Raw genomic sequence first — 11,202 nt, 5'->3', positions numbered from 1 at the left:
GGGGGGTCCGGCGGGGAGGGGGCCGGACACAGCGGGGGGGACGGGGGGGAGCCGCTGCGGGGGGCCCGGACCCGCCGGGGGATCTCTCAGCATCCCTACCGGCATCAGCATCATTGGCAGCGTTACCTCCGTTACCGTCATTATAATGATGGGATTGTTACTATTTCATCCTTCTATTAATTATTTGATTTATTATTTAATTGATAATCTTATTCATAACCGTGACCGCCCCGCTCTCACCTCGTTTCCCCGGGGACGCTCAGCCCTGCCCCGGGATGACCTCCAGCCGCTCCCCCTCCCCTCATCGCTCTCACCTTGGGGGGATCCGGCCCCCAAATTCTTGGGGTGACCCCGAGTCTCGGACCCCGGGCGGGCTCCGCCATGGCGGGATCGGCGGCAGGGCCGGAGCGCGCCGCAGGCAGCCGGTGCTGCGGATGGCGATGCTTCGCTCACCTCCTCCTCCTCCTCCTCCTCCCCCCCGGAGCCGGGGATGCCCCCCGGCACCGCTCCCGGCTTCCCGCGGGGTGGGCAGCGGGCGATGCCGGCGCCGCGTTCCCGTGGGATGGATGGCAGCTCCTGGAAACACTCGGAACTGCGGGAGAGCTGCTCCCGCTCGCTCCCTCCGTCCTTGAGCGGGGTGGGCCGGCCGTGACCTTCGCGCCAGGAGGGCCGGCTCCCGCCACCGCGCCACCCGCTCCAGCCTCTATCCCTGCCCTCTCCAAAAACGCTCAGAGAAAAAAAAAATGCTGCTTTAATCCCCTGAGCCCCTGGCGGGAGATGGAGCCGCTTTGCCGATCCCGCGCCGGGAGCAGCCGCGGGCGCAGCTTCCAGGATGCCGCCACACCGGGATCTGCTCGGTTGGATCCGCTGGGATCTGCTCTGTGGGGTCCCCCATCCCAGCCCTGAGCACAAATTTCTCGGGAGTTTTTTTATCTCGTGGAGTTTATGGGATTATTTCGGGATCATTGCAGCTGGAGCCACTGCAGCTGCAGGGGGATGATACTGAGGGGCTCTGCCTGGTGGGACCCCCGTGGGACCCCCGAAATCCCAAGGAGGGGTTTGCCGTGGGGCACCCGTGGTGGCAGGTGGCTGGGTGGGGTGGTGGTGCCTGTGATGGCTCCGGGTGTCACAGCAGCGGTGGCAGGAAGAGACCTCGGGGTGCTTCCGCTGCGAGGCCCCAGGAAGAGGTACTTTCTGCTGGGCTGGGTCCAGCAGCTTGGAAATCCTAAGACAAAAACTGGTCAGAAAAGGGGAAAGCACCACTTTAGGCCCTCAGCAGCACCTTCTCTGCCTTCATCCCAAGGGAAAGCCCTTTTCCAGGAGAAGGGAGCACCCAGGGGGTTGGATATGCCCAGACGGGAAGCGGGTGTCTTGTGAAACCGGCTGTCCCAATCCCGCTTCCTCCTTTCGCAGCGTCCCTTCCCCATTCTCAGGGCTGTGGGAGCAGCGGCACCCCGGGGGGATGGGGACAGGGGGTCCCTCTGCCCTCGCCCACCACAAACACGTCCCCTGACTCTGGCTTCAACTTTTCCAGCTCCTGAGCTGGTGAGCTCAGTGATGGAGCAGGTGGTGATGAGCTGGGAATCTCCTGGCGGGACACAATCCAGACCTCACATGTTGCCATGGTTACAGTGATGCCATGAGAGCTCAGGGCAAATCAGTTTTGGACTGGACATCCCAAATTGCAAGAGCTGGTGGTGCAAAGCCTTGGCAGAAAAGCCCAGGGATGAGCCTAGGGGATCCAAATTGCTGCCAGGAGGGGATGGATACGCCCATTCTGTGCCAAGACATGGGAATTTAGTTACCCAAAACTTTGTTCTCCAAAATTGGCTCCTTCCCAGCTGGGGCACTGTGGCAGATGCCGCTTTGGCAGAGTGATGGGAGGGTTGCCCCGTGCCAAGTGGTTTGGGATATGACGAGGTGGATTTTTGGGATGGAGCAGAGGAGGAGCATCTTTGCTGCTGGGGTAGGGATGCTCAGAGACTCCTGCTTGGAGCAGTGGGGATTTTCCCCCTTTGCATGTCAAGAGGCATTAACTGGGAACATAAAAAGTGGAATTGTGAGTTGAGGTGTGGTGGAGTCAAAATCAAACAGCAGCTGACTGGGGCTGGGGCTGGGGCTGCTCCAGCCGGGAGCTTTTCCTGGTGGGGGCTTTGCTGCCTCTTCTCCCAGAACCTGGGGGGAGTGCAAGGCCAATGTCACCATTGCAGATGTTTGCAGATGTTTGCAGATGTGTTGTTGGCCCCAGCAGCAGGATGGGTCACCAGCGAGCCCTGGCCACAGAGTCGGCCTCGGCTCAAGCAGGAAACGAAACTGGTCCTCAGCTTCCTGCTGGATCCATCCCCAGCCCGGTTCCAGCCCAGTGGCCAAGGCTGGCTGGGGTATGTGGGGCTGCAATAGGGTGTCCCCATGGGGGACGTGTGCCCTGGCAGGGAGGGAAGTGGCCTGTGAGCCAAGAGCTGCTGGATCAGGGACTGGAGAGTGTCCTGGTGCAGGAGCCCCCCTGTGCTGCTGGATCCAGCCCCAGGTGAACCAGGAGGACATCCCAGTGCAGGGTGGGCACCCAGCAGGGATGAGGGCACAGTGATGGGATCAGGCTCCTCTCCCCGACTTGAGCTACAGCAGCTTCTGCTTGTTCTTAAAATAGAGCTGAAGCCGCAGGCGGCAGCGGCCGCTCACCCCAGCCCGCTCCCGCTGCTCCCCCGGCCATCCTGGGGACAGGTCTGCTCCTCCACCGGCTGTCCCTGCTGACACTTGGTGGGTTTGGGGCCTGGCTGGATCCAGGGAGTCCCTGATGGGATGGACTGGTCCTGGGAGCATCCCCTGGCCCAGTTTGCTGCATGAGGGAGGTCGGGGAGCCCTGGTCCTGCTCTGTGCCTTGCACTGAGCCCTGGGAAGAGGCAGGAGGACAAGTCCAGTGGCAGTCAGGGGGCACTGGAGGGGACACCATGGGACGGCTGGCACTGCAGGACTGAGCATGTCCCAAACCACCCCAGGGGTGCTCCGTGGCCATGAGGGATGGAGCATCCCAGGAGTGGCGCGGTCCGTCAGCCACCCGGGCACCTGGAGATGTTGGTCCTCCTGCAGCTGGAGAGAGCCCCTAAGCCGCCATCTGGGGCAGTTGCCTGCCCTGTCCCCTTCCCTGGGGCAGGATTCAGTGCCCGCTGGCTGACTGAAATGTTGTCCCATCCCATGTGCTGCCAAGGCTTTCCATCCCCTCTCTGTGGACGCGCATCCCCCGTGCCCCAGAAACGGCTCCCAGGGTTCAGCCCGGTTCACACTCAGCCTGTCGGGGTTTGCAGCACAAACACTTCCCTGGAGGATGCCGGAACATTCTGTGCTCAGCTCAGCTCGGCTCCGCTCGGTGCTGCCCGCTCACGTGTGGAACAAAAAGAGGTGTCTGACATCCAAAATAGCTCCGTCCCTGGCAGCCATGATAGGAAAAGCTTGTTTTGTACCCAAAAACGATGTTGGTGCTGCTTCACCTGCCCTGCCCTTGGTTTGAGTGTAGGGCTGGCCTGGCTCACCCCACAGCTGGTGTTGGGTCCCAGCCAGCCTCATCCTGGTGCTGGGCATGGCTGGGATGGCACCGCAGGCTCTGTGGCACTTTGAGTCACAGCCGGTTGTTGGGGGACATTTGGTGGCACCCACTCAGTGACGTGGTGGGCTATGAGGCTGCTGGGAAGCCCCGGGCAGGGGTGGGATGAGGGTGCTGGGTGCTGGATGAGGGATGTGGCTGCTGGGGACAAGTCCCTGTGGCTCCTCCATCCTTGTCTCCGAAGGAGGAAGAGGAGGAGGACTAAGTCCTTCTTCTCTGGGGTGCTTGGCTGCTGCTCTGTACATCACCCACCCAGCCCCACATCACCCACCCTGCCCCACCTCCCACACCGCCGGTCCCCGCTCCGCGGCAGGAAATGAGAACCGGTTCCTTTGTGCTGCCGGCTGAGGCTCCTCAGCGGAGCCGCTTCCTCCCCGGCACCACAAGCCCACTCGGGACTCAGCCACCACCCAGTTTGTACCTGACCTGTGCCACATCCTGCCCGCAAGGGAGGGACCGAGGGGCTCGGGCAGAGCCACCTCCACAGGGACAGCCCAGCGTCCCCTGCCCCACCCTCGTGCTGGGTCCTGTCCCACCGTCAGCGCAGGGTCCTGCTTTGTCCGGGTCCCACGTGATGGCTTCAAGCTGCTCCACGTGGCCGGTGCCACCCTCCCCTCTCCGCTGAGGGCACCCAACAGGGTCCCACGGAGGGTGCCAGGGTGCTGGTGGAGCCCTGGGTGGGGTGTTTGGGTGCGTGGTCCCTCTTGGCACAGCGCTGTCTCTTGGTCTGACCCTCATCCATCCCAAGGATGGCAGCTCAGGGACCAGCAATGGGGACACCCAGGTGCTGCTGTCACCTTGCCCATCCCAGAATCCCCCCAGCAGCTCCAGTGGCTTCACAGTGAGGCCATTTCTGACCCTGCAGCCTGACTGTACCCCCTGCCCAGCTCTCTGTGCCAGCCAGCCCCAGACAAACCCAGATCCTCCCCACCCACAGCTCCTGGTTTTGGCTTCCTGTGAAAGCAGCTTGACAGGTCCTCCCTGGAGGTGGTGGAGAGGTTCCTGTTCTTGCCCACCACAGCGGCACCTCTCCCCTTGGACCTGCTCTTCTGTGGGCAGCCAAAGCCCTGGGAGATGCCTTCCTCCAAGGATGTGGTTGTTCCAGCACGGCATGCACGCCACGTCCCCATCCTCCTCATCAGGGAACCCCAAGACTGGGATTTAGGGGTGACTTGGGGCTGTGCATTGCTCCACGTGCCATCGTGCCAGCCTGCAGGTGCTCTCCAGGTGAGCTGGAGCACCAGAAATTGGATCTTTTAGCAAAATAAATCACCCGTGAGCCGAGCTGAGCGGCAGCCTGGCCCAGGCCATGGTGGGTGTCCCATGAAGGTCACCCCATGGGGTCCCTGAGCAGAGCAGCTCAGAGGCGGGAGCTGCACCCCGCTCACGGCAGGAGCGGTTTCGGCAGCGCCTGGTGCCGAGAGCGGAAACCGCGTCACGTCCTGGGGCAGCCGTGGGGGCTGGGGTTGTGCAACGGTGGCACAGAGAGACGTGGGGACACGCCAGGCCCTGACATCATCGTCTCTTAATAAACACTGGTTTCCTCAGACGGGCTCATCCTGCATCTGTGGTGGGGGGGACTCGGGGGTGACCCCTCCAGCATGGCCTGGGCTCCCTCAGCCGTGTCACCAGTCAGTGTCCCCATCCCTCACCCCATGTGGCCCTGCCAGGACTGGGCTGGCTGAGGCCGGGCACAGGGTGCACTCATGACATGGATGGATGTGTCCAGTTCTTCCTCTTGTCCCCCACCAACACCTCCTGCCCTCCCCTTGGGGACCCTCAGGTGGGGACATTGCTGATGAGTCCATGGCATGCTCACATCATCATCATAGTGATGTTCCCAACCTCCCGCTGTTGTCCTCATCATCCACCAGTGTCCCCATCCTGAGAATGCTGTTCTCATTTCCCCACCACTGTTCCCACTGTCCCACTACTGTCCCCATCTTCTCACTGGAATCTTCATGTCCCACCAGTGGTGTCCCCATTCTCCCACCAACATCCCCATCCTTCTATGGGTATCCCCATGTCCCACTGGTGTCCCCCTGTCCCACTACTGAGCAAGGACACCCAGTGCTGGGTGAGCAAGGGCTGCTACAGCCCCAGGGGTGTTTTTGGGGTGACCCCCAGTGCTGACACCCTTCACCCACAGAATTCCATGAACCTGCCCCCGGACAAGATGAAGCTGCTCAACCAGTACGACAACGAGAAGAAGTGGGAGCTAATCTGTGACCAGGTGAGGTCCAAGCTCACAGCATCCCCAGTGCTGTCCCTGTCCCCAAGTGCCACTCGTGGCATCAATCTGGCTGTACCAAGCACTGACATCCATCTCATTACTGACACAACACCTTATTAACCTCATTAAGCATTGATGCGGTTGGGGTGGGGACAGGGACACTGTGGCTGCTGTGGGGACAGTGGCATGTCCCCGTGCCACAGCAGGTGGCCCAGTTTCAGCCTCTCTCTGGGGCTCGCAGGAGCGTTTCCAGGTGAAAAACCCTCCGTCCGCCTACATCCAGAAGCTGAAGAGCTACTTGGACACGGGCGGTGTCAGCAGGAAGGTGAGGGGTCCCCGTTGCACCCCGGTCCCCTGGTCCCCATCCCACGCTGGGCACAGGCACGGTGCCAACGGCTGTCCCTGTCCCACAGTTCAAGAGACGAGTGCAGGAGTCCACGCAGGTGCTCCGGGAGCTGGAGATTTCCCTGAGGACCAACTACATCGGGTAAGGGTGGGGGTGGCACTGCCACCCAGCCACTGCCACTGTCTCCGGGGTGGGGATGGACGTGCTGCTGGCTCTGGCTGGAGGGTGACAGCAGGATGTGGAGGCTGTGGCCCCATCCTGCCCTCCTGGGGGGGCTGAGGGTGCTGAGGCAGATGGGGGTGCTGTGGGGTCTGAACCCCATATTGGGTCTCTGGTACCCCCTGGGTGCCAGGAGGGACCCTGCCCCCACCCTGGGTGTCCTGACCCCTTGTGGGGTGGTGGGTGCCCATGGTCCCCAGGGCCAGGCTGTCCTGTGGTGGCAGTGGTGGCAGCAGTGGCAGCGGTGGCAGTGGTGACAGGAGAGCCCTTGGGCTGTGTCCCCCATATATCAGGGTCACCATGGCACTCACCTGGCCTCAGAGAAATGCCAGCTCATGGCGCCACCTCATGTCCCCAGCGTGTTCCACCCTTGCTGGGGAGCTCTGACCAGGGGGTGGCTCCACCGAGGGTCTGAGGGCGTGGGGAGAGAGAATGTGAGGGTTGGCAGAGCCCACTAACCCTCTGCACCCTCCAGCTGGGTCCAGGAGTTCCTCAACGAGGAGAACAAGGGGCTGGACGTGCTGCTGGAGTACCTCGCCTTTGCCCAGTGCTCCGTCGCGTAGGTCTCCACCGGGTGCCCCGTCCCCAAGGCTGGGATCAGCCTCCCCTGGGGCTCAGCGGGGCTGGGGGGTCCCTGGGGGTGCCCTCCCTTGTCATCAGGGCGATGCTCCATGGCTGGGGCTGAGCAGAACATCCCCGACATCCCTGAGGGGCATCTGCCCGTATTGGGGTGCCACATCTCACCCGTCCCCATGTCCCCACGGGCCACCAGGTATGACATGGAGAGCACAGAGAACAGCAGCCCCGGCTCTGACAAGGGCAAGGAGCGGTCGCTGGAGGACCTGAACAAAAGCACCTCCTCGTCCCCCACCCAGGGCTCCTCCAAAATGAGGCCCCTCACTGTAAGGTAACGTGTGGTCCCGTCCCCAACTGTCCCCTGTCCCTGTGCCATGTCCCCGCTCTTGCCTCGCTGCACCCCCGGCCGCGCCGCGCTTGGAGAGGGGCTTGGCAGGGAGACGCAGGCTCGGTCCTAAAAATGGGTGCCCATTGCTGGTTTAAGGGTAGGGCCAAAGCCGCATCCCCCTGTGTGCCCCCAGGGGCTGGGCTGGATCCGTGTCCCCACCCTGGCACTGAGACCGTCCTGGGGTGCTCTGGTTAAACCCCAGGAACACACAAAAATTGGGGGTGTTGGAGATTTTGGGAGAGCAAATCGCAGCCCCCTGGTTTAAACTCGGGGCGGAGGGACGGGCCTGTGTCCCCCGAAGCCGGTCCTGGTGGCTGGTGGCTCTCGCTTGGTGCCGCTCGCCCGCAGCCCCGTCTAACCCCGCTCTTCTCTTGCACGCTGCCGGGGACGCGCTGACGGTAGGTGACGGGGCACTGGCGGGACGGGGACACCCCACGGGACCCCGCTGCTGGTCACCGGTATTGGGGACAGGGCCTGCGGAGCATCCCCGGTGGGCGGGGGGTCCCAGGGACACCCCACCGCGGTCGCCCCAGGAGCTGTAACGTGGCACCCCGGGGACCGCGGGGGTCCCTCGCCGCCTGCCAGCAGCTCTGGAGGAGCCGGGGTGTCCCTCCCAGCCCCAGAGACAGGTCAGGAGGGACGTGGCACCCGCAGGGGGTCCCATCCCTTGTCCCCGAGGCCGGGTGTCCCCGGGGCGGCGCGGGAGCCCCGTTTCTCCCTCCTGTCCTGCAGGCTCTAACGCGCCTCCAGCTGCTGCCTCTCGAACCAGCACATCCACACCCTCCTCCGCCACGTCCACCCCAGCGTCCCCTGCGGTGCCCCAGGCAGCGATGGGGACAGTGCCCCCAGGTCACCCGGCAGCTCCTGCCCGCCCCGGTGAGCCTCCGAGACCACCCGTGTGCACGAGGGGGCCCCAAATCCCGTCCCACCCCACATCACCCCCCCGCCCGAGGGCTTCTAGATGGACACGGACACGGGGGTTTCTCCCGTGGGGTGCGGCCGCCCGGGTACCTCGGTGTCCCCCCGCCCCCGCTGCCACCCCCATGCGCTGTCCCCTCCCCGCTTTGCGCTGCGCCCGCGGCAGCCCCGGGCCCCGCTGAGCCGCGCTCTCCCCGCCCAGGCTGAACCCCTCGCACAGCAGGAAGACGCTGCGCAACTCGCGGCTCGTCAGCCAGAAGGACGATGTCCATGTGTGCATCATGTGCCTCCGCGCCATCATGAACTACCAGGTGCGAGTGGGCGGCATCCGCGGGGATCCTCCCGGGGCTCCCCCGGGATCCCCCGCGCCTGTGGTGGCAGCTTCGGGGTGGGACCGGGTCTGCATCCCCTGGCTCTGAGATGTCCTCATCCAACCTCCTGTCTGGTGGGGACGTGGCATGGGGGTGTCCCAAGGTCCTGGAGTGTCTCCAGGGGGACACGCGATGCCATTAATGCTCCTTTCCCCTCCCCAAGTCTGGCTTCAGCCTGGTGATGAACCACCCAGCCTGTGTCAACGAGATCACCCTGAGCCTCAACAACAAGAGTGCCAGGTAGGAGCTGCCCTGTCCCCTGCTGTCCCTTGTCCCCCCGTCCCCTCGCCAGCCCCATGGCCCCAACCCCCTCACACCGCGTGTTCCTGCAGAACCAAGGCTCTGGTGCTGGAGCTGCTGGCCGCCGTCTGCCTGGTCCGAGGTGGCCACGACATCATCCTGGCTGCCTTTGACAACTTCAAGGAGGTGAGCCCCCAGCAGGGACACCCAGTCCCCACATGAACATCTGTGCTCCAGCTGGGTTTGTGCCTCAGTTTCCCTGTGTGTGGCAGAGCCCTGTGCCATCCTCAAAATGCCAATCTCTGGCTCACTTAGGGATGTTCCAGTCACTGAGCTTGATGTCCCCATGCCAGCCTGTGTCCCCAGGGCTATGTCCCAGCTGGGCTGGGTGCCTGGCAGCACCAGTCAGGGTTGGGATGATGTCACCAACAGGGACCTCCTGTCCTGCCACCCTCCTGGGTGTCCCCTGGCCATGTCCTCCATGGCCTTCAGCCCCCTGCTCCCCTCCAGGTCTGCGGGGAGAAGAACCGCTTCGAGAAGCTGATGGAATATTTCCGAAACGAGGACACCAACATCGACTTCATGGTGAGTGGCTGCTGGCGCTCGTGCTTTGCTGTCCCCAGGGCATCATGTCACCCAGGCTGCTGCACTGTGCCCAGGCCATTATGCCCCAAGAGCCCCTAAGCCACCACACTGTCCCCGTGCCAGCATGCCACAAGGGATGCTGAGCCACCAAACTCTCCCCAGGCCACCATGTCCTCAAGGGCTGCTGAGCCACCCTGCTGTCCTGGGGGTGGCATGTCCCAAGGGCTGCCGTGTCCAAGGGCTGCCAGGCTGTTCTGCTGTCCCCAGGGGCTTCTAAGCCACCACACTGTCCCCAAGGGCTTTGTGTCCCCAAGGGCTTCTAAGCCACCGAACTGTCCCCAGGCCATCATGTCCCCAAGGCCAAGGTGCTGTCCCCAGGCCACCATGTCCCCAGGACTGTGCAAACCACCATGCACTCCCCAGGGGCACCGTGTCCCTGCGGGCCACCAACCCCCCATGCAGCCCCCAGGGCAGTGTCCCCATGGGCCACCCTGCCCCTGTGCTGTGCCTGTGGCCGCGCTGAGCCGTGTCCCCGCAGGTGGCCTGCATGCAGTTCATCAACATCGTGGTGCACTCGGTGGAGAACATGAACTTCCGCGTGTTCCTGCAGTACGAGTTCACCCACCTGGGGCTGGACCAGTACCTGGAGGTGGGTGACCCCGAGGGGGGGTGCCGGGGGTGCTGCCAGTGCTGATGGTGACCCCGGATGTCCCTCGGCAGACTCTGCGCCTCACCGAGAGCGACAAGCTGCAGGTGCAGATCCAAGCCTACCTGGACAACGTCTTCGACGTGGGGGCCATGCTGGAGGACTCGGAGACCAAGACGGCGGTGCTGGAGCACATGGAGGAGCTGCAGGAGCACGTCAGCCAGGTGGGCCGTGGGCGCGTGGGCAGAGCCGCTGACGCAAGCCCCGAGGGAGGGATGAGGACGGGGCTGAGCGGCGGCGCCTCGTCCCCCACAGTTGACGGAGAAGCTGCAGGATGCGGAGAACGACTCCATGGCCAAGATAGCGGAGCTGGAGAAGCAGCTGAGCCAGGCGCGGCGGGAGCTGGAGGCGCTGCGGGTGAGCCAGGGGCGCCGCGGTGCTGAGGGAAGGCTGGGGCTGAGGGACCGGGGACTGAGGGGTGCAGTGGGACACCGGTGACCTGCGGGGCGTTGTCACCTCTCCAGGAGCAGCTGAGCCCCCCGCGGCCGCCCAGCCCGCCGTCCCCGCAGCCCCAGGAGTGCTACAGGCTGGCGCTGGAGCGGCGGCTGGCGGAGCTCGAGGAGAAGGGGTTGGTGCAGATCCTGCGTGGGCCCGACGGAGACGTCGCCATCGAGATTGTCCCCGTTGTCATAGAAACCCCCGCAGCCCCCGTGGTTTCTGGAGAGGCCACTGCCACCGCCGACACCACCGCCTCCTGCACAGGTACCGCGGGTGCAAGGGGATGTCCCCGTCCCGGCGGGGACACCTGGCACAAAGCAGGGGTGGCAGCGAGTCTCTGGGCACAGAAACCGAGGCGGGGGTGTGGGGATGTGCCCAGGGGCTCAGGATAATGCGGTGGCAGAGGGAGCGTGGCGGTGGCACCGTGCCCTGCTGTGTCACCGTCTCACCCACCTCTTCTTTCCCTTGCAGATGCTCCGGCTCTGGCTCCAGCCCCCCCGGGGGCACCGGGGGGTGGAGGGGGTGGGGGCGGGGGGCCAGCAGGTGCTGGTGGGGGCGGGGGGGCTGGAGCCAGAGCCGGAGCA

General features: G+C 64.2%; 1 protein-coding gene across 1 annotated transcript in view; it reads left to right on the top strand.

Annotated features, from left to right (window-relative positions):
• The first annotated feature begins 142 nt into the window (after nt 1–142).
• The window catches only part of FMNL1 (formin like 1), a 17,604-nt gene continuing 6,544 nt past the window's right edge, over nt 143–11,202 (top strand). The window contains exons 1-15 of the mRNA XM_042021555.1: nt 143–5,831; nt 6,073–6,156; nt 6,245–6,318; nt 6,872–6,955; nt 7,169–7,303; nt 8,111–8,236; nt 8,481–8,589; nt 8,813–8,889; nt 8,982–9,075; nt 9,400–9,474; nt 10,013–10,123; nt 10,195–10,344; nt 10,436–10,537; nt 10,645–10,882; nt 11,090–11,161. Of these exons, the coding sequence (XP_041877489.1) occupies nt 5,610–5,831; nt 6,073–6,156; nt 6,245–6,318; nt 6,872–6,955; nt 7,169–7,303; nt 8,111–8,236; nt 8,481–8,589; nt 8,813–8,889; nt 8,982–9,075; nt 9,400–9,474; nt 10,013–10,123; nt 10,195–10,344; nt 10,436–10,537; nt 10,645–10,882; nt 11,090–11,161 (1,753 nt within the window). The 5' untranslated portion in view covers nt 143–5,609. The remainder of the gene's footprint in view (nt 5,832–6,072; nt 6,157–6,244; nt 6,319–6,871; nt 6,956–7,168; nt 7,304–8,110; nt 8,237–8,480; nt 8,590–8,812; nt 8,890–8,981; nt 9,076–9,399; nt 9,475–10,012; nt 10,124–10,194; nt 10,345–10,435; nt 10,538–10,644; nt 10,883–11,089; nt 11,162–11,202) is intronic.

Source organism: Corvus kubaryi, unplaced genomic scaffold (genome assembly GCF_017639235.1).
Source record: "Corvus kubaryi isolate FWS band 111438036 unplaced genomic scaffold, C.kubaryi_AGA036_p1.0 37152, whole genome shotgun sequence".
In the NCBI taxonomy this organism is placed as follows: Eukaryota; Metazoa; Chordata; class Aves; order Passeriformes; family Corvidae; genus Corvus; species Corvus kubaryi.
This window is presented reverse-complemented; position numbering and strand designations above follow the sequence as displayed.